This window comes from Camelus bactrianus, chromosome 31 (assembly GCF_048773025.1).
Source record: "Camelus bactrianus isolate YW-2024 breed Bactrian camel chromosome 31, ASM4877302v1, whole genome shotgun sequence".
Taxonomy (NCBI): Eukaryota; Metazoa; Chordata; class Mammalia; order Artiodactyla; family Camelidae; genus Camelus; species Camelus bactrianus.
In genome coordinates, this window is record NC_133569.1 from 22,964,166 (window position 1) to 22,985,919 (window position 21,754).

Sequence of the window (21,754 nt, forward strand, 5' to 3'; positions counted from 1 at the left end):
ACTATTTGTCCATCACAGAGGAAGCCCACGTATGACAAGCAGATTAATGTATGGAAAGAAGGAAAATTTTATTCCATTAGGACATGTTCTCAAGACCCTCAGTATTTAGCAAACTGGACAATCCAATTTCCGCCAGGAGTTTTCCCAGCTTTGCCCGGGAACGCCCACCTAGGCCAGGTATGGAGAGGGTGGAAGACCCCATCTGGGGTCCAAAGTACACGCATTTTCTTTCCATGCGTATTTCCACCCTGCAGCACTTAAGTACTTGCACGTTTCAGTCACCGAAAGTCGCGCCAGAAACGTTGGGAGGTGGACTCTTTCCCAGCCGCACCGCCCTCCTGGGCGCCCAGGGCTCGCTGTGCGCATGTGCGGCCGGGCCCCGCCTCTGCGCTCCGGCGCCGCGGGCCTGGGAGCGCGACTTCCGGGAGCCCGGTCGGCGCAGGCGCGGGAGCTGCGCGAGGAGCGGGGACTTCGCGTGGCCCAGAGCTGCGCTGGCGTCGCTGTTCTTGTGGCGGGAGCGGCCGCGGGAAGCCCTCCGGCGCGGCGGGAGCCTGGCGGGGGCCCGGAGCCCGGGGGAGTCGGTGAGGCCCTCCGCGTCCGGCCTCGTCCGGGGGCGGGCGCTCGGGGCGGGTTGGGGGCGTGTGGGGGCCGTGAGCCCAGGCCCGCGGCGGCCTGACGCGGGGAGGCCGGTGCGCGCGGGGGGTGGGGTGGGGGCGCGGAGCGCGGGGCCGGCGCGGGCCGCGAGCAGCCCGGCAGGTGGGGGGTGGGGGGAGGTCTGCGGGGCCGGCGCTGCGTGGGAGCCAGAGAGACTAGGCGAATTCCACCTGTGTCACCTGTAGCTGGGGCCGGGAGCAGTGACCTGGGGGGGGGGGTCGGGTCGCCCCCGTGCAAATGAGGCTAAAAAATGTCTGCTTTAAAACTGCTCCACACTGGAGTTTCACACATTGTAAAATGACTGTAACTCAATTAAAAAATGTAAAGGGGGGGAGGGTGAAGCTCAATTGGTAGAGTACGTGCTTAGCATGCACGAGGTCCTGGGTTCAACCCCCAGTAACTCCTCTGACGATAAACAATAAGTAAACCTAACCCCCCCCCCACCAAAAGGCAATTAAAAATATTAAAAAAATAAATTCGCACTCTCAAAAAAATAATAATACCCCCCTCTCCCGCGAAAGAATGTCTGCTTTATGGCGTTGAGGTGAGAGTTAGGAATGCGATCAGTTGTAAAGGGACTTAGCGAAGTGCCGGGGACTAAGTCCCGCAGAAGCGATACCGCTGTTGGGTTTAGAAGACACTTGGATCCCTTCATTGTGTTCACATAAGCTTCATAACTGCTCTTGCTATCGGTGTCACCATCTGCATTAAACACACATAAAACAGATCTGAGTCTCAGGTGGGCAGGGTGGTCCTGAGTTTGAGAGGGCAGGTGACTTCTCCAGGCTCACCTGATGGTGAGAGTCAGGAGTGGAACAGCGCGTCCATACAGTTAAGTCATCAGAAGAAACTTATCGAGGCTCCCTTCTCAGAAGCTGCAGCCCACTTAAAAGAATACGTTTTTTAGAAACCTGCCTTTAAGCGCTCTGTACTTTTTACTTTTTATTGAGCTTTTAGTGGAGTCTTTAACTCAAGGGGTAAAAGTTTTGCTAGAGAAACACATAAAGCATGCATTTGGCTTTTTTTCTGTTAATTTTTGCTGAAATACTGTCATCCTTTGGTATTTTAATCATGTTGTTAGTTTTTTATTTGTATTGTTCAAATCAATAGACAAAATTATTTTACTGCAATAAGAAATGATAGGTTTAAGTCCCACGATCATTTGAAACAGGAAAAAGGACAGGTGGTGCTTCCTCAGGGTCCTTCCCTTCCCTTTTCAGAGGCCAAAGGGAGGCTGCTCCTCAGCTGGGTGCGGAGGTGGTGGGAGGTGGACGCAGGGAGTGTAAGGCAGGCCTGGTGTCCTGACCCTGTCCTCTTTCTGTCCCCTCAGCTGAATCTTCACAGTCCTCCGCAGTCTCCCAAGAGCTGCAGAAAATGAGAGTATGTGAGGTGAGTCCTTTATTCATTCCCCACTTTGTACTGTGATGGACTTAACTCTTGATTTCAGATTGCTCTGATCTTGTGTTACACTTCCATTGCCAAGGGAAGTTATTTCCCCTTTATAATCAGCTTGGTAAGACTTTACTTGAGTCATGACTGAACGCTGAATTACGAGTCCTTTTTTATGTTTATTGGTGTAGAAGTATACTTTTTTTTTAACTGTACAAATATTAGAGGTCGCTTAAATGGATTTTAGAATGTTAACTAACTCTTGAGTCCCTGCTTGCTCGTAGGTGTGAGTTTTTTCGTTTTTGTTTTTAGATTTGTAACTGACATCGTTTTGCTATTATATTTGAATTTTTATTCCTGTCATCAGCAACTAGATTAGCCCATAATGTTATTTTCTTACATCCCTGAGCAGTTCTGGTGTCATGGTTATACTAGTCTTATTGGGGCACTTTTCTTTTCTCTTTCCTTCTCCCTTTGCCTCCCTTCCCCCTTTCTTTCTTCCTTTCACCTATCTGTCCATCTTTCTAATTCCTATGAGAAAATCACTTGTTACAGATTTCATGAAACTCATCTCTAAAACTGGACTTGATGAGTACTTCTGCTTCTTGTGTGTAGATGTAGGTAATTGAGTCACTTTATTTAAACAACCATAGATCTAATCTGTTTTTTTTTTTATTACAACATTTTTAGAGAAAATATAGCTGTGATAGTATTCTCTTCTTATACCTGTTGTTGTATCTGGATTTCTTCTTTTTGTTTGTTGAATATTTTTACTTTCATTCAGGGAATGCTAATCAGGAAACAACCAATGTGTTGGTGATTGGCCCTGTCAGAAATCTGGATTTTTCAGGGTCTGGGGATGGGCTTGTAAAGTTGTAGCAGAAGTAGATTCTAAATACCAAGAGTTGAGGGAGCAGACCCTCAAACCGTTTTGCTGGTTGCAACTTGAGTACACCAGCTGTCGATTTCTTTTTCAGGTAGGTAGCATATTATCTGACTCTCAAATCTAAGCAGCAAGCCAACTCATTGAAGTCTGTTATCATTTTGATTTAATTAATGTGGTGCAAGGTATGAATAAAGGTTATTATTGTTATTTCTAATGGAGTATTTTTTTTGTCAGAATATACTTTCTCCACTGAACTGTCTTCAGTTAAATAAATGTGTGTGCACACACGGATGTGTGTGTTTATCACTTTCGGACTTCACATCTTTCGACTTGGGTCTTTCATTTTTGTTAATATCATGCACTGTCTTCATTAGTGGCTGTACGGTATGTCTTGAAATCAATAGCGTTGCTCTTACAACTCTGTTCTTTTTCAAAATTGTTTTCATGTTTTAGGTTGTTTGGTTTTCTTTGTAAATATTAGAGTCAGCTTGTGAGCCTACAAATATAAGCTTTTGATTGTGATTGTATTAAGTCTGAGGATCCCTTTGTGGAGAACCGAAATCTCCACCATATTGAATCTCCTTGTCTGTGAATTCAATATTTATCTGTTTACTAAGGTGTTTAGAGATATTTGAGCTGAGAAAGGACATGACCTGACTCGTAATTTAATAACTCTGAGAGTGGACCCTTGTGAGGCAGTAGTGGAGACAGATGAGTTAGCAGGCTCCTTCAGTACTCCTTTCAAGAAATGATGCTGTTAGCAGTTGTTCTTTGAAGTGATCAAATTCTGGATGGATTTTGAAGTCATTGCCAAAAGTATGAATACGCCTGTTTCCTTAGGGCCTTGCAGATAAAAAGTGTATACTGTCAGGCATTTTGGATTTTGGATAATGTGTAAAACTTTCCAGTTTTTGTCTGAAATTCTGAACCATAAACATGACAGGAATTAGTTCCAAAGGTATTTCCCATGTCACCTAATTTGAATTGTTCAGATTGATGAGAAATGTGCTTTCACAGATGTCAGTGTCATTCGAGGACGTGACTGTGGCGTTCACCCAGGAGGAGTGGCGGCACGTGAGCCCTGCTCAGAGGACCCTGTACCGAGACGTGATGCTGGAGAACTACCGCCACCTCGTCTCAGTGGGTGAGCTCCTCTGCCGCGCGCTCTCCCTGGAGTGCGATTGTTTTTCTGTTTCTTCTTTTTAAAAAATCACCTATATTGAGGTATAATTAACAGAAAATAAAATTCAGCAAATTTCTTGGTATAATTCAGTGAATTTTGAAAAGTGTATACAGCTGTATCACCAAAATCATGATACAGATTATTTCTGTCATATAAAAATTTTCCTTATGGCCTTTCTTAATCAGTCCTCTCTTCTGACCCATTTTCTGATAATCACTGGTCCTCCTTCTGTTTCAATACTTTCGCCTTTTTTGAAACTTGATACAAATGGAATCCCACTTTATGTACTGTTTATGGCATGGCTTCTTTCCCTTGGCATAATTGTTTTGAGACTCATGGATCTGTATTCTTTTTATTGATGGCTAGTGTCCCGTTCTATGCCGTATATTATCAATTGTTGGTGAGACATTATGTCCTTTTCTGTTTGGTGCCGTCATAAATAAAGCTGCTATGAATATTCAAGTCCAAGCCTGTGTGTGACCGTATTTTCATTCCCTTGTTTAAAGAACCTGTAAGTGGTTTCCTGGGGCTCACGGCAAGGATTTGTAACTATGGGATACCTCGTTTTATGGTGCTTTGGTTTATTGAAGTTTCTAGCTTTACGTTTTTTCCATGCGGAACATTTGTGGCAACCCCCTCCATGGCCCATGTCTGCTGGTGCCGGTTTTCCACCGGCATTGGCTCCCTGCATGTCTCTGTGTCATTTGGCAATTCTCACAATGTTTTAGCCTCTTTCATGACTGTTTGTTGGGGTGATCTGCATGTTTGGTCGCGGTGTAGATGTTTTGGGGCGTGATGAACTGCACCCATATGGGATGACAAGCTTCATTGTTAAGTGTCATGTGTGTTCTGACTGCTCCACTGACGGGTGGCCGTTCCGCCATCTCCCTCCCTCTCCTCAGGCCTCCCTGTTCCCTGAGGCACAGAGATATTGGAATTAGCCCAATTAATAACTGCAGTGGCCTGTGAGGGTTCAAGTGAAAGGAAGAGTCGCATGTGTCTTACTTGAAAGTAAAATCTAGAAACCCTTAGTGAAAAGTCTGCTGAAAGGTGAGCTAGCCCGACAGCTAGGCTTCCTGCAGCGAACTGTCAGCCACGTTGTGAGCGCAAAGGAAAAATTCCTGAAGAAAAATAAAAGTGCCAGGAGCAGTGAACGCGTGAATGATAAAGGTGAAACAGCCTCACTGCTAATTGGAGAAAGCATTAGAGTCCTGGATCGAGGTCAAACATTCCCTGAAGCCAAAGCCTAATTCAGAGCAAGGCCCTAAGTCTCTTCAGCTCTGTGATAGGCGAACAGGTAAGGAAGCTGCAGAAGAAGAGTTTGAAGCCAGCATAGGTTGGTTCATGTGCTTTAAGGGACAAGGCCATCTGTCTAAGAGGGACGTGCCGGGGGAGCAGGGAGTGTGGATGTAAAAGCTGCAGCAGGTTACGCAGAAGGTTTAGCTGAGACAGTAGATGAGACAGTCTTCTATTGGAAGAAGATGCCATCTAAGGCGAAGTCAATTAGTGGCTTCAAAGCTTCAAGGGACAGACTGACTCTCTTGTTTGGGGCGAATGCAGCTGGTGACTTTATCTTGAAGCCAGTGCTCGTTTACCATTGAAATCCTAGGGCCCTTAAGATTATGCTGAATCTGCTTTGCTTGTGCTCTGTGAATGGAACAGCAGAGCCCGGATGATGGCACGTCTGTTGACCTCATGGTACTGAGTATCTTTAGCCCACTGTCAGACCTCCTGCTCAGAAGGATTGCTTTCAGAATATGCTCGTTGACAGTGTACTTCATCACTCAGGAGCTCAGATGGAGATGTGCAGTGAGATTGGTGTCGTTTTCATGCGTGCTAACAGTATCCATACTGCAGCCCGTTCTTCAAGGAGGCGTTTTGACTGTCAAGTCATATTCTTTGAGAAATACATTTTGTGGCTGCCATAGATAGTGATTGCTCTGATGGGTCTCTGCAAGGTTGATTGATCTTTCCTGGGAAGGGCTGACTGTTCCAGACGCCGTAAGAGCACTTGTGATTCATGGGAAGGGGTCATAATATCAACTTTAACAGGAGTGTGGGGGGATGATTTTAACACTTAGGGGCAAGTTTGAGGGGTTCAAAACGTCAGTGAAGGAAGTGTCTGCAGATGTAGTGGGAAAAGCAAGAGAATTAGAAGTAGAGCCTGAAGATGTGACTGAACTGCTGCAGTCTGGCGATAAAAACTGAATGGACAAGGACGTGCTTCTTGAAGGATCAAAGTTGTCTCTAGAGGTGGAATCTGGTTCTGATGAAGGCATCGTGAAGATTGTTGAAAGAACAACAAAGGGTTTAGTTTATTACATAAACTTAGTTAATAAAGCAGTGACAGGATTTGAGAGGATTAGCTTTGAAAATTTTAAATGTAGGTAAGATGTTGTCAATTAGCTTTCCGTGTTACGTAGAAATCATTCATGAAAGGAAGAGTCAATTGATGTGACAAACTTGATTGTTCGTTGTTACCTAATTTTAAGAAGTGGGCACAACCACCTCAGTCCTTCAGTAGCCATCACCCTTAGTAGTGGCAGCCGTCAGCAGTGAGGCAGGACCCTCCACCAGCAAGGTGATTACCACTCGTGGCAGGCTCAAATGATGGTTAGTGTTTTTTAGCTATAAAGTGTTTGTTGATTAAGGTGGGTGCACTGTTTTTTAAGACGTAATATTGTTATACATGTAATCATCTACCCTGTAATGTGAACAGAACTTTTGTATGTACTGGGAAACCAGTTTATTGTGATGTTCAGGTTACTGCAGCGATCTGGAGCCACACCTGCAGCATCTCTGAGATATGCCAGTATATGGGGAAAAAACCAAACTGCCGAATGTTTTTAAAGTGACTGTGTCATTTTCATGGACATTTGCAACATACAGTAGTTCTAATTGCTCTGCAAGGCCGTCGTCGTTTTGTGTTGTAAACCCGATGGATGGGCTTTGATCTTTTTGTTGTTGGAAGCCTCTTCTGCTACTTGGGTTTCAGTCAGCATCTGCCTTTGATGATGGTGCAGACCAGATGTGCTATGCTGTTGGGCCATTTGGATTCTTTTATGAAAAGAGTATGTTCGGATCCCTTCTCATTTGTTGACTTCTTTGTCTTATAATTCAGTTAAAGAATTCCTCTTCAATTTAATCAACTGGAAGAATTCTTTATACAATCTAGATCAAAGATTTTTATAGACTAAGATACATGTCTCAGAAATTCTTCCTCTTGATCTGCAGGAGATCGGAAGGTTGGCCTTTTTATTTGCTAATCAATAGGGTAAAAGGTTTTCATGTTGATGAAGTCCCAATTTTCATTTGCTTTACTTTCATTTTTCAGCATTTCCCCTAGTTAAGAATTCCTTGCCTAAGCGAAGGTCTTTCAGATTTTCTCTTACATTTTTCTTGCAGAAATTTTTTGGTTTAGGTTTCACATTTACATCTGACTTTTTCCCATTAATCTCTGTACATGGTGTGAAATACGGATTGTGATTGATTTTTTGCAGCTAAAGATCTAATTGCTGCATTGTTTATCCTTTGCCTGTTCAGTTGCCTTGGCACCTGTTGAGATAAATTGTCTATATATGCATAGGCTTATTTCTGAATACCATCCTAGTTTACTGATTAAAATATGTCTTCATACTGATGGTGCACTGTTCTGATTAATCTGGCTGTGTAATAGGAAGGAAAAATAACTCTTCCTAATTCTTTCTCTTGGCTGTTACAGGCTCTTTTCCTATGAACTGTATAGGAATTTAATTGTTTTTAAAACCCTAGTGGTATTCATATAAGAATTCTGTTGAATCTGAAGATCATTTGGGGGAAAATTTACATCTAACAGTACTGAATTTTCTGATCTGTGAAAAATCTCCTTTTCCCTAAGCTTTTAATGCTCCTTTGCAGTGTTTGTAGTTTTCAGTGTGCTTGTCTTCAGCCTGTTTTGTGAGATGTGTCCTTAAATCTTTTGATGCCGTATTTAATGATTTTTTTAAAACTTAAATTTCCAATTGTTTTTTGGAATGATACAGAATTATAGTTTATATTCATTGATAATGTATCTTTCTATTTTGGTGACTACTTTCTTCTACTAAATGTTTTGAAGATTCCTTAGAATATTTTATGTATTAAACAGTATGATTTATAAATATAGATTTTTTGTATCATACTTCTCTCTCTGCATTTTGATTTCTATTTTTGAACAGGCTAGGATTTAATGCAAAAGAATTCATTTATTTAGCACTAAGTATGATGTTAGTCCAAGGCCTTAAGTAGCTGCTCGTTGTTGTCTATTTCTTTCCTTCGCATTCCTAGCAGCAGTATAAAATTGATGTCCTTTGAAAATTTGTAGTAGAAATCACTACAGAAGCTCTCTGCAGGAGTTTTCTTTGTCAGAAATTTTTTTTTTAATAACACCTTTGTTGAGTTATAATTGATGTACCAAAAATTCATCTTCTTAACTTGTGTAATTCATTGCTTTTTAATATATTCACAGAGACACAGAAGTGTCTAATTTTTAATTTTAGAATCATTCCATTAAATAGTCACTTCCCATTTCTGCTCCCCACCCCCTAGCAACTACTGATGTGCTCTGTGTCTCTAGAGACTTGCCTGTTCTGGAGGCTTCATGTCAGTGGAATCACAGAATGTATATATAGCCTTTTTGCGTGGCTTACCCACTGAGCATGATCTGTTTAAAGTTCTTCAATGTCCAGGTGTGTACCAGTAATCCAGTTCAGTTTCTGGCCAAGTAATTGTCTCTATACATATGACACATTTTGTTTACCCACTTGTCAGTTGATGGACTTTGGGTTGTTTCTATTTTGGCTTATGAACAGTGTTGCTGTGAGCAGTTGTGTAAACATGTTTGGACACACTTTTCAGTTCTCCTGGGTACAGAGTTAGGAATTACTGGGTAATAAAGTCTGTTTAACAATTTTAGGAGCTGCTAAAACAATTTTCCAAAGCTGTTGCACTGTTTTACCACCCCATGAGAATGAATGAAGGTTCCAGCTTCACATCTGTGTCAATACTTGAGAATTGTCTTTTGTTTCTTTAGTATATATATAGCCATCACAGTGAGTGTGACGTGGGATTTCATTATGGTTATGATTTGCATCTCTGTAATACTGAGCATCTTTTTGTGTGCTAATTGCTTATTGGCTGTTTGTATATATTCCTTGGAGAAATGTCTGTTCACATCCATTCTCCATTTATAATTCGGGTTCTTTGTTTTTTTATTGTTGACTTTTAGGATTTTTTATATAATATGAATACAGGTGTCTGATATTTCATTGTTCGTGTAAAGGAATGCAGCTGATTTCTGTGCATTAATCTTGTGTCCTGCTATCTTGCTGAATTCTTTTGTCAACTTGGGTAGTTTTTGTGTGGAGCTTTGAGGGTTTTCTCTGTTTAGTATCCTGTGATCCACATATAATGACAGTTTTACCTCTTCTCTTCCAGTTGGGAACCCCTTTATTTCTTCTTCTTGCCTGGTTGCTGTGCTAGGATTTCTAATACTGTGTTTAGTAGAAATGGTGAGAGTGGGCTTCCTTGTCCTCTTCCCGACGCTAGAGGGGAAGGCTTTCGGCTTTTCCCCACTGAATATTATGCTGGCTGTGGGTTTGTCATAAATAACCCTGTATTATGTTGAGATATGCTCCCTCTATATCCACTTTGGTAAGAGTTTTTATTATACATGGGTGTTGAATTTTATCAAATGCTTTTTCTGTATGCACCTTGTAACCTAGAAATTGAATGTCCTTCCCTTCTCTCAGAGATGCTTGTCTTCCAGCACTGACGGCCAAAGCCATGAACAGGCGTTTCCCAGTGAAGGGAGTAAATGGCAGATGTCTGAGGGTCACTATTCCATTGAGTCTGTATGATTTCCCGTTTCACATACTACATCATTCCTCCTACACCATCATGGCCGTGAGTGGAAGTTCCTATCCGGAGCCTTAGTTAGATCTCGGTGTATGTAGACTCCGTGAATTGTATCCCTGTGATTTGGCGTTTAAGGAGACCAGTATCTTTTGAGATTCGGAAAAAAAAATTATGTGGTTTACTCGCCATAGGAAACATCAGCTGTGCACCATCAATGTGCAACTCCTATAACTTTGCCTTCCCTCACATTCGTATGCGTTAAAGCCAGTGCAGCTGACCCAAATCCTACATCATTTCCCATTTACAGGGCGTTGTTTTACAAAACCATACGTAATCTTCAAGTTGGAACGAGGAGAAGATCCACTGTTACTAGAGGAAGAGATTCTAAAGAAGAGCCTTGCAGGTGAGTTAGTGAGTATTGTAGATAGGTCTTTAGTGAAATTAAATACAGAGTGGTCAGTTAGAGGTAGACACTGTGAAATATTTTAAACACTCTCCTTTTGGGGGATTTATATCTTGAAGGTTAGAACGAGTAGCCCTAGTGTAATGTGGTAACCAAACGTGCATGAAAAGGGATGGAGTATAAGCACGTTGGTGTTCTCATCTTACAGCTAGCAATTTGGAAGGGAGACATGCAGATACGTAGATGATGACGTTAAATATAAATGGTACACGGTTTTCCATTTAGGCGTACGGTTTACTTGTCTTTCACATGGGTAATTTTCTCCCATCTTATGCAGTGCTGCCTTGGACAGAAGTCAGAGTCAGTAAATCATGTGTTTGTTCCTTATATCTGTATTGTTTCTCTGACCTGTTCAATTATCTCTGACACTAGTATTTGAAATACTAAAATTATGAATAAAAAGGCAAGCATCTCATTAAAAAAAAGAAGGCAAAAGCCATGAACAGGCGTTTCCCAGTGAAGGGAATAAATGACAGATGTGGAAAATGGAATGTTTTAATCTTATTAGTAATCTGGGAAGTACAAATCCGGATCGGATTGTAATGTAGTATGATTTTATGTGCACTCAGTTTTCAAGTGTGGAAAAATCTTTCGATACCAAGAGGGTGAGGACATAATGCATGAGGCAGCAGTATTAACTGGGAAGACCATTGGGTATTTTCTTTAAAGTTCACCAGTCATGACTCCGTCATTCTGCTCCCAGGTTTATCCTCTGGAGACTCCTGCACATCACTAGGAGACAAAAATAAGACTCTCTTCATGCATTTGAAAAAGCCCAAATATGGAAAGAACCTGGATGTTTATTTACGAGTGAACTTAAACTTAAAGTGTGATGTAGTAATAAACTGGGCTGTTATAAAACACTGCAGGGCAACCATGGTCTGTGAATCTAAAATCAAAATTACGCATACAAAATCGAGCAGTGAGAGTCTGCAGGTAGAATGTCATATAAATAATAGACAAAAAAACAAAGTATCTATCTTGTTCTTTGGAATGAGAAATGTCAGAACATGAAAACACAAACTGATAAATAGTTAAAACTAACATATATGTGTGTGTAAATTATTTGGTGTGTTATAATCTACCAAAACAAGAGTCCCCTTTTATTCCTGCATATTCTTGGATGTAATGTGTATAGTTATTGTTGTATAGTCCCACGGAATGACTCTAGAGCCAGGTAGGCGAGAGAGAGTTCATATTTATTGACGCACCAGTCAAATTTCTTTCGATTCTGAATCATCGTGTGTTTGCATTGATTCTGTGCCAGTGTGTCCAAAAATGGTCTGGTTTTAGCTCTGGAGCTTACTGCTTTTTAAAGGACCACGAAGTTAGTTTATGTCAAAGAGGGATATTAAAAAGATGGGAGAAGGAGCATTCTGTTTTAGATTAAGGAGCATAAAGACGTATGAAATATGTTTTATTGAGTCTTAAATGCTATCAGTTGAAAGACAAATTTTTTTAAAATTTAGATCTTGCTAAAAAACAGTGCATGTGGTTCAGTTTTAAGACGCATCCTGATTTAAGTGTTGGTAATTTGCTTAAAAACGTGTGTGCCTCAATGTGCGTGCGTGTGCTCTTCGTGTATTCGTTGTCAGATGAATGGTGTAGGCAGTAATTACTGCGAGTGTGTTAATTAGTGGTGGGAAGCCCTAGGAAGGGATTGTCTTGGCCAAGGTGGGTAACAGCATTGCCTCAGAAGATACCTGTATGCGCCAGCAGTGCTGAAGTTGGGGTGTAGGGTTACACAGAGATAGAACGTGAGTAGAAGGTAAGTGTTCGAAGTGAACAGTATTATTGTTGAGGAACCACTGATGGGAGACGAATAGCTGGCTAGGCTAGACCGGAAAATACTGTGGAGTTGCTGAATGGTAGCTGGAATACTTTACGTGCCTGAAGTTGGTAGAAAATGTTGTTTTCCAGAATTTGTTGTTTTCCACTGAACTCTTTGTGGTATTTAGAGCGAGGTGTTGAATGCCATCTCAGGTTTTTAGCATAGGGCAGGAATTTTGTATAGAAGGTGAAACTTGCCTAGATAAGGGCAGGCAAACGTCTTGTGTGTGAGAAACTTTTCTTAGAAACGAATTAGAAAGGCTGTTTCTTGATAGGATTTTGGAAATAAGATGAAACATGATATTTAAGGATCTCAGTTAATGGAAACTGTGTATGCTGAGAAGTAGACAGGAAGCTTACGTAGAGCTTAGTCGTGATTAAGACTGTTTCAGGAAAATGAGCAATCAGACTGAAAGGGAAGACTTAATGCTTTGAGGATCAAGAGAGGTTTATTGCTGAACAACCCGGGTAGAGTGAACGCGGGTACCCGAGCCAGCATGTCGAAGTGAGTTTATTCCAGGTCAGAACGTGGCTTTCCCTCACCAGCTTCGCAGTTCTTGTACGTTTGCATTTCTGTGAGCACTTTCTGGGAGTATTTGAGCTTGACCTGTAGAATTGTTTCTTTAGTCAGAAGGAAATCAATCCACTTACGAATTTATTTTAGGGTTGATGTGTAGAAAACTGGGACTCCAGCTGGAAGCTCATGAACTGATAAGTATCCTAGCGCTGTAATTTATGTTGGGAGCTAAAAGGACCTAGATGCAGATATTCTTTCTCAATCCAAATTCTTTGAAAAATCCGTATCGACTGATTCTTTTGCAGTTTTACTTACTGCTCGTAGTCAGTCATCCCAGTCTGTCATTTTCCCATTTCCTGGATGAACCACTGTTGAGAGCATCTATTATCTTTAACTAGTTTGTTTCCTTATTTTTAAAATGCCAACTACGTATGTAATAGTTACTGTAATTTTGCTGTCATATTTTCTCAAGGACTGTAGGAAATAAACTTGGAATTGTTTATTGTGAGGAGATTGGTGGCTAGGAACCAAATAGTCAAATACAATATAGGACGTGTGTGTGAAGGCTGCGTCCTGTAAGAAATGTGTTAAAGGCTTGTAAGACATTTTTGTTTTCTTTATTTTTACAAGACTGCCAACTTGATAACCTCTTAGAGAGAAGCCTGGCGATTCAAGGGAAAAATTTGCGGCAAGACTTTTTTACTCAACTGCGGGCTACAGACAGAGGTGAGGAAACTTTCAGCCACAAGTCACACTGCAGGGAGCATCAGAGCACTCGCACAGAAACAGAGGCCTTTGAAACTGGAAATAAGAACTTCAGTCCTAACGCAGCCCTCACTATATCTCAGAGACTTGACACAGTTGGGAACTTCAGTCGTGATACCATAAGGAGGCAGACCTTGCGCTCTCAGACTGCCTTCAGTGCGCATCAGAGAACTGGAGTCAGGGCGAAACCCTATGGGTGTAAAGAATGTGGGAAATCCTTCCTTAGCAAAGCACACCTCATTGTACATCAGCGAATTCATACTGGGGAGAGACCTTATGCGTGTAATGAATGTGGTAAAGCTTTTAACCGAATGTCATACTTCAGGGAGCATCAGAGACTTCACACAGGGGAGAGGCCCTATGAGTGTAATGAATGTGGAAAATCTTTCTCTAGGAAGTCATACTTCACTCTGCATCAGAGAAATCACACAGGGGAGAGACCCAGTCAGTGTATTGAATGTGGGAAAACTTTTAGGCAGAATTCAGTCCCTAAAAGACATCAGAGAACTCACACAGGGGAGAGGCCCTATGAGTGTACTGAGTGTGGAAAATCTTTCTCTAGGAAGTCATACTTCACTCTGCATCAGAGAAATCACACAGGGGAGAGACCCAGTCAGTGTATTGAATGTGGGAAAACTTTTAGGCAGAATTCAGTCCCTAAAAGACATCAGAGAATTCACACAGGGGAGAGGCCCTATGAGTGTACTGAGTGTGGAAAATCTTTCTCTAGGAAGGCACACCTCGTTGCGCATCAGAGAGTTCAGACTGGGAACAGTCCCTGTAAGGGTAATCTCTACAAAAAGTGTAGGAAATCCTTCTACACAAACTGTGACCTCACTGTTCATCAGAGAAGAAATGGAGGGGAGAAACTCTGTGAGTGCATTGAATGCGGGAAAGCTTTTAGCCATAATTCAACCCTACATAAACATCAGAGAATTCACACAGGACAGAAACCCTATGAGTGTAACAAATGCAAAAGATCCTTTTATACAAAGTCTTGCCTTGCTGAGCATCAGAGAATTCACGCAGGAGAGAACCCTCATGAGGGTAATAAATGTGGAAGATCCTCCTGTATAAAGTCTCACCTCACTCTGCATCAGAGAACTCACACTGGGAAGAGACTCTATGAGTGTAATAAATGTGGAAAGTCCTTTGATGTGAAGTCGCACCTCACTCTGCATCAGAGAAGTCACACAGGGGAGAAACCCAGTCAGTGTATTGAATGTGGGAAAACGTTTAGCCAGAATTCAGTCCTTAGAAGCTATCAGAGACTACACACTGGGGAGAAACCCTATGAGTGTAATGATTGTGGAAAATCTCTCTCTAGGAAGTCATACCTTGTGCATCAAAGAGTTCAGACTGGGAACAATGCCTGTAAGGGTAATCTCTACAAAGAATGTAGGAAATCCTTCTATACAAATTGTGACCTCACTGTTCATCAGAGAGGAAACGGAGGGGAGAAACTCTATCAGTGCTTTGAATGCGGGAAAGCTTTTAGCTGGAAGTCACTCCTGAAAAGACATGAGAGGATTCACACAGGGGAGAAACCCTGTGAATGTATTGAATGTGGGAAAGCTTTTCGCTGGATGTCATCCCTACAAAGACATCAGAGGTTTCACACTGGAGAGAAGCCCTATGAGTGTAACAAATGTGGAATGTCCTTCTATACAAAGCATGAGCTCACTGTGCATCAGAGACTTCACACAGGAGAGAGCGTCTATGAATGTGATGAATGTGGAAAATCTGTCTGTAGTAAGTCATACCTCATTGTGCATCAGAGAATCCACACGGGGGAGAAACCCTTTGAATGTATTGAATGTGGGAAAGCTTTTAGCCATAATTCAACCCTAAATAAACATCAGAGAATTCACACAGGACAGAAACCCTACGAGTGTAATAGATGCGGAAGATCCTTCTGTAGGAAGCCTGACCTCATTGTGCATCAGAGAACTCACACGGGAGAGACCCTATGAGTGTGATGAATGTGGGAAATCCTTCTACAGAAACTCCCATCTCACTCTGCATCAGAGAACTCACAGAAGGAACCCTATGAATGTATTGAATGTGAGACAGTGAGCCTTTAGCCAGAAGAAGCCAGACCTCAAAGGGGTTCAGGGAATTCACCCTGAAGAGAAACCCTACGTACGTGATGAACGTGGGAAAGTTTTCACCTACAAACTGAACCTTTTTGCACATTAGACCGGAAACCCCTGTGAATGTAATGGGTCTGGGGAAACTGACTGGAAGTGAAGCATCAGAGAACTCAGGGAAAACCCAATGACTATAATGGAAAACTTCTCTGCGAGAAATCAAACATCAATGAGCAAAACTCACAGACGTCCTTCGTGTTCATTGTGTGTGGCTAGTCTTGCAACCAGATTTCAGCCCTCATTGGACATGAAAGGACTCACCCAGGACATACATCCTTTAAATCAGTCGCTTATGAATGATCTTTCAGCCAGACCTCGCTGGGTGCTAGAAAAATTTACACACACACAAATCTTGTGATGATAAGGGTGTTGGAAACTTTTCTACTGCAAGGCAGCCTTCAATTTAGTTGTACTGGAATCCAGCGTAAGTGTAGTAGGAATTAAGTACTTTCTACTCAAAAACTATCATTACGCAACACTTGAGAGGATACGTTTGGACAGTTAAAATACCCTATGTTCCTATCAGCTCTTACTATCATCTCCAGTTTATATAAGAAAGACCATTGTGCCTGAATTGCCTCTTTAGGCAAGAAAGCAGTGTTTTCTGTAAGACTTGTCATGTCAGGGTCAGCAGCGAATTTAGGATAAACACTGTATTCTGTGTGTAAAGGTCACATACACAGTTGATTGGAGAACAAATCTGATTCAGTTGGAGAGCTGCTGTGAACAGTGGTACTATTTGTAAACAGAAAAGGAAGTTGTGTTTTCATTTTCCTGTAGGGCAAAAATATTTCAAAATTATCCGAGACTTTGACATACATGTTACTTAGAAGTGTGTTGTTCAGTCTGCAGATATTTTGCGATTTCTTGCTATCTTTAATTAATAATCTAGCTTCATTCTTTTGTTGTCTGAGAAAATGCTTTGTATGATTTCCACTCTAAAATTTGTTAAGTCGTGCTTTCCGACGTGCAAGTGTTGCCTTGCTCCATTAAATTTCCATCTGAGCTTGAAAATGTGTATTGTGCTGTGGCAGAATCGTCCATAAATGCTGATTAGATGTCGTTGGTCAGTGGTGCTGCTCAGTTCACCTCTGTCCTTGTTTTGACTGATGAATCCATCAAGTCCAAGTGGAAGTTCGTTCACATCTCAAACTATAATTGTTACCAGTTCTTTCCTCACCTGTTTTGATGATCTGTTTTTAGACACATACCCGGAAGGACTGTTACACGGTCTCGAGTCCGCCCCTTTGTCATTGTGTAATGCCGCTCTTTGCTCCTGATCGCTTTCCTTTTCTTAAAGCCAGCTTTGTCTGAAAGTAATAAAGTTACTCTGGTTTTTTTTGGTTTGTTAGCATGACGTACTTTATACATCCTTTTAGTAGATCCTTATTTTTACATTCAAAGGGATTTTGTATAGGTAACATGTTTTGGGGTCTTTTTAAAAAAATCTACTCTGAGATTGTCTTTTACTTGGGATATTTAGATAATTCTCATACAGCTGCCATGTTTAAAACGGTATCTTTTCATTGTACTGTTTCATCCTTCTCTTTTTCTGCTTTGTGTTATTTTAAGTGCATTTTATATGATTCCGTTTTCTTTCCCCTTGGCAATGTCAATTAAAATTTTTAAAGCTTTAATGGTTGCTTAAGAGTTTGCAGTGTACATTTATGACTATTTCAGTCAAATAACACACTATATGCTGCTTCTCATGGGGTGCTGGGTCCCTGTGGTATTGGCAAATCCTCTTTCCTGTTCCCTAGAATGTTACTGTCATTTACTTCATTGGTGCATAAGACATAGTCGGTCAATTCAGTGTTGTGATGATTATTCTGAACCATTATTACACTAAGAGTAAGAAAACAAAAAGGCTTAATTTTACCTTCATTTATTTCTTCTCTAATGTACGGACCCAAATTTCTTCCATTAGTCATTTTCCTTCTCTTTGAAGAATTTTTTTTTTTAAACATTTCCTACAGTACATGTTTACAAGTGACAAATTCCCTCAAGTTTGATTTGGCTAATAAAGCTTTTATTTCTCTTTTTTTAAAATACATTTTTATTGGAGTATAGTCAGTTGACAATGTGTCAATTTCTGGTGTACAGCACCGGTCATACAGGAAGAGACATATTCATTTTCATATTCTTTTTCACCATAAGTTACTACAAGATACTGAATATAGTTCCCTGTGCTACACAGTATAAACCTGTTGTTTCTCTGTCATTTTGGAAGGATAATTTCACTGAACAGAGAATTCTGGGTTACTGATTTTTTTTTAAAAACAATTTAAATATTTGTCTGCTTTTTTTTTTTTTTTTTTTTTTTTTGCATGGTCTGTGAATGGAATTCCAACATAATTCTTAGGATTTATCCTCTCCAGGTAAGGCTAATAGGATACACCTAGATATTTTTATTTCTATGTGGCTTGGTATGGTCTGGCTTCCTGTATCTATAGTGGGAGTCTGTCACTAATTTGGAAAAACTCTGAGCCATTATTATTTCAAAGATTTCTTCTGTTTTGTCCTTATTTTTTAATTCTAATTATACATACATTCCTTCTTGGGTAATTATTCTCACATCTCTTGGATGTTCTTTTTTTTTTTTTTTTTCTTTTGCATTTCAGTTTGCTATGTTTCCATCTTCAGGTTCATTTGTTGTTCCTCCACCTTGCAGGCCAGTTGGGAGCCCACCACAAGTGTCTTCGCTTCTAGCCCAGCGTTTTTGATGACTAGCTTTTCCTTTAGGTTACTCAGCCAACTCCACTTAACAGTGATGTCTCTGCCCTGGGCTTCCCTTCAATCAGGCACCCCACCCAGTCTCCAGAAGCTCCTCAAAGGGTCATTTTGAGGTAGCCTTCAAGCCATCTTGGTGATTCTGTGCCCAGACACAAATCTTGGTCCACATGGCCTTTAGTCACACCACCAGGACTCATGGCACAGACAGCCGTGAATGGGCACAAAGTCCTCCTTTTCTCACCAAAGGCCCCCGTGAGTACGCCACAGTAAAAATGGCCGCCTTTGGATGTTGCTGCATGCCCACAGTGTAGGGCTCTCCCCTAGTACATGCCTCCCTTCTGCAGCCCTCTGGTCCACTTCCCCTGGGCTACACACTAAGTGCACCACTGTCTTCTTGGTCCAGCCTCTGGAGTTACAGACCTTGGGACACAAAATCCCTGAGATTCCTACTCTGCTGGGCCGCCACTGACTAATAGCCGTTTTCATTTCTTTAGTCCTGGGCATTTCAGTTCTAGGATTGGCTTGGACTGGGTGCCAGTGCAGTGGCCCTGGCCACCCAAAATCGGGTAACTTGGGCCAGAAAAAACAATTGCTGGCTGTCTTAACCCGACATACACAAAGGCCCTATAAAACCCCACCCCTTGTGCAGCAGTCCCATGAGTCTCTTGCTCCAGTGGTTTTGGACAACCCCCCCGGCCCTAGATTATCTTCTGGCCGAGGAAAGAGGAGCCTGTCCTCCCTGGTGCTTCTTGCTGCGTGTTTATCAGTAACAAGCAGGTAAGTTCAGACCTACTTACATCAGATAGATGTTAAACTATTCCATAATATTACCCAAATCTTTGAACAGATTCTCTGTGTCTCCAAGATCGCTGACCTGTTTTCATGGCTGGACCTTTCAAGTTTGGACAATGGCTACTGACTCAATGTCAGACCATTGTTTGTATCATTATTATAGGATCTGTTATTATAACCCAAATCAGATGCATAGTTTATTGGTCTCTGCCCTTTTACTATATTTGGTGCCCTGGCTATTAATGTTCTATTAAATCTGATGCCTTGGCATCTTAGGGTGGATTGTAGTATAAATGCCTGAGATTAACTAATAAATGTGTATATTAAGAAGTTAGAAAGATTGTAAATAAACAACCAAACTTTACACGTTAAGGAAAAGAAAAGCAAATTAAGCCAAAGTAGTAGAAGGAAGGACATAATGGAGATCAGAGCAGAAACAAGTGAAATAGAATTCAGAAAAACAGTAGGAAAGATCAATGAAACGAAGCTGGTTTTACAGAGACTTGAAAAGCTGAAAAACTTTACAACAGCCCAGACATGGAAACAGCCTAAATGTCCATTGACAGGTGACTGGATAAAGAAGATGTGGTATATTTATACAATGGAATACTATTCAGCCATAAAAACCGACAACATAACACCAGTTGTAGCAACATGGATGTTCGTGGAGAATGTCATTCTAAGTGAAATAAGCCAGAAAGAGAAAGAAAAAATACCATATGAGATTGCTTATATGCAGAATCTAAAATAAAAATAAATACAAAATAGAAACAGACTCATAGACATAGAATACAAACTTGTGGTTGCCAAGGGGGCAGGGGGTGGGAAGGGACAGACTGGGAGTTCAAAATGTAGAATAGATAAACAAGATTATACTGTATAGCACAGGGAAATATATACAAGATCCTGTGGTAGCTCACAGCAAAAAAAAAAATTTCACAGTCAATATATATATGTTCATGTATAACTGAAAAATTGTGCTCTACACTGGAATTTGACACAACATTGTAAAATGACTATAACTAAAAAAACTAAAGCTGAAAAACTTAGCTAGACTGAGAAAAAAGTAAGGACTCAATGAAAGAAGAAAAATAACTAACACTACAGAAATACATAGGATCATAAGAGACAACTATGAACATTTATACAACAGCAAATTAGATCACCTAAAAGAAGTGGCTAATTTCTTAGAAGCATATACAATCTATCAAACTGAACGAGGGAAAAATAGCAAGTCTGAACAGACCAAGAAAGAGTAAGCAGATTGAATCATTAATCAAAAACTTCCCAACAGAAAATTACAAACCCAGATGGAATACACTATGTAAAGGCACATATAAAAGATGTGAAATAGAAAGCCAGTGGTGTATGTAAATAAAGACCATCTTCTCTCAGTAGAATAACTAGTTCATCACACTGTGGCACATGGGAAAACAAACTTGCGAAGGCACATGTATAAAAGATGATTACAAATAAGGCAGTTGTACTTGTAAAAATCACAGTTATGCTGATAAGTGGAAGACAGTCCAACATTCTGTGGAGCATGGGAACACTTTATAAATTAACATGTATAAAGTTTTGTTTTCTCATAAAGCTAGTTGAGTATTTGAAATGACAGTATTAATAGAGTGAAAAAATGTGATCACCATAGTATACACTAAAAACACGTGAATAAAACATATATCTTAGGATGCTTGTTGTATATGTGAATTTGATTTTAGTGAGAGAAAATGATTACACTACGTGCATTAAATACTCTGAAAAGTCACATATATAAAAAATATTTCAAGAAAACTAGTTGTACGTGTGAATAAAGGATAGTGTTATTTCAATGAAACTATGTGTTTACCAAACATATCATATACCCTGTAAAGGAATGCGTATAAAAGACGTTCCTAAGAGTTAGAATTTTATTGCATTTCTGTCATGTTCTTTCAATGAAAGAATGTGTTTATTAAACTGGTGCATGCAATTCACTGTAGAGAAAAATTTACATACATGTTTGACAGAATGCTAACTGTGAATAAGGATAGTGTTACTTTGATGAACAAATCACCACAAAGTGGTGTGTGGAAAATATTACATAAGGGGTAGGTATGGAGAACATGTTTACTTGAATGATTTTGTTTATATGTATAAAGTTGTTATAAATTCAGTGACGGGATGTGTTCACCACTATTATTAAGGTAATATATTGTGATAAAACATGTATAAAGTTGTTTCAAAGAATACTAATTCTATATATGAATATGGCAGAGTAATTTTGGTGAAGGAAAGAATGACCACACTGTGGTGCTCAGATTGCTCTAATGTCCCCAGCCTACAGTAGCACAGGCCATGAAAAGAGATGACAGCACCGATGGCAGGGGACATGAGGTTTTGAGAGATGACAGTGCCTTGACCCACGACGGTGGCGGACACAATTTCATCTGGAATGCTCCACTGCAATCTTCGCTGTAACGAACATGACACTCAGGAAGACACGGCAGCTGAGACACAGCAGCCAATGATGGTGAGC

At 40.7% G+C, this 21,754-nt stretch overlaps 1 protein-coding gene across 3 annotated transcripts in view; it reads left to right on the forward strand.

Moving 5' to 3' along the window:
* Positions 1–356: 356 nt before the first annotated feature.
* Positions 357–21,754, forward strand: part of LOC105069041 (uncharacterized) — a 50,802-nt gene continuing 29,404 nt past the window's right edge. The window contains exons 1-5 of one of the 3 annotated variants that reach the window (XM_074355659.1): positions 357–581; positions 1,985–2,043; positions 3,947–4,073; positions 10,294–10,389; positions 13,427–17,348. In XM_074355659.1, the coding sequence (XP_074211760.1) occupies positions 365–581; positions 1,985–2,043; positions 3,947–4,073; positions 10,294–10,389; positions 13,427–15,534 (2,607 nt within the window). In that variant the 5' untranslated portion in view covers positions 357–364 and the 3' untranslated portion in view covers positions 15,535–17,348. Of the gene's footprint in view, positions 582–1,984; positions 2,044–3,946; positions 4,074–10,293; positions 10,390–13,426; positions 17,349–18,093; positions 19,222–21,555; positions 21,749–21,754 lie in introns of those variants that run through there. The other 2 variants (XM_074355654.1, XM_074355655.1) reach the window with 2 other exon arrangements.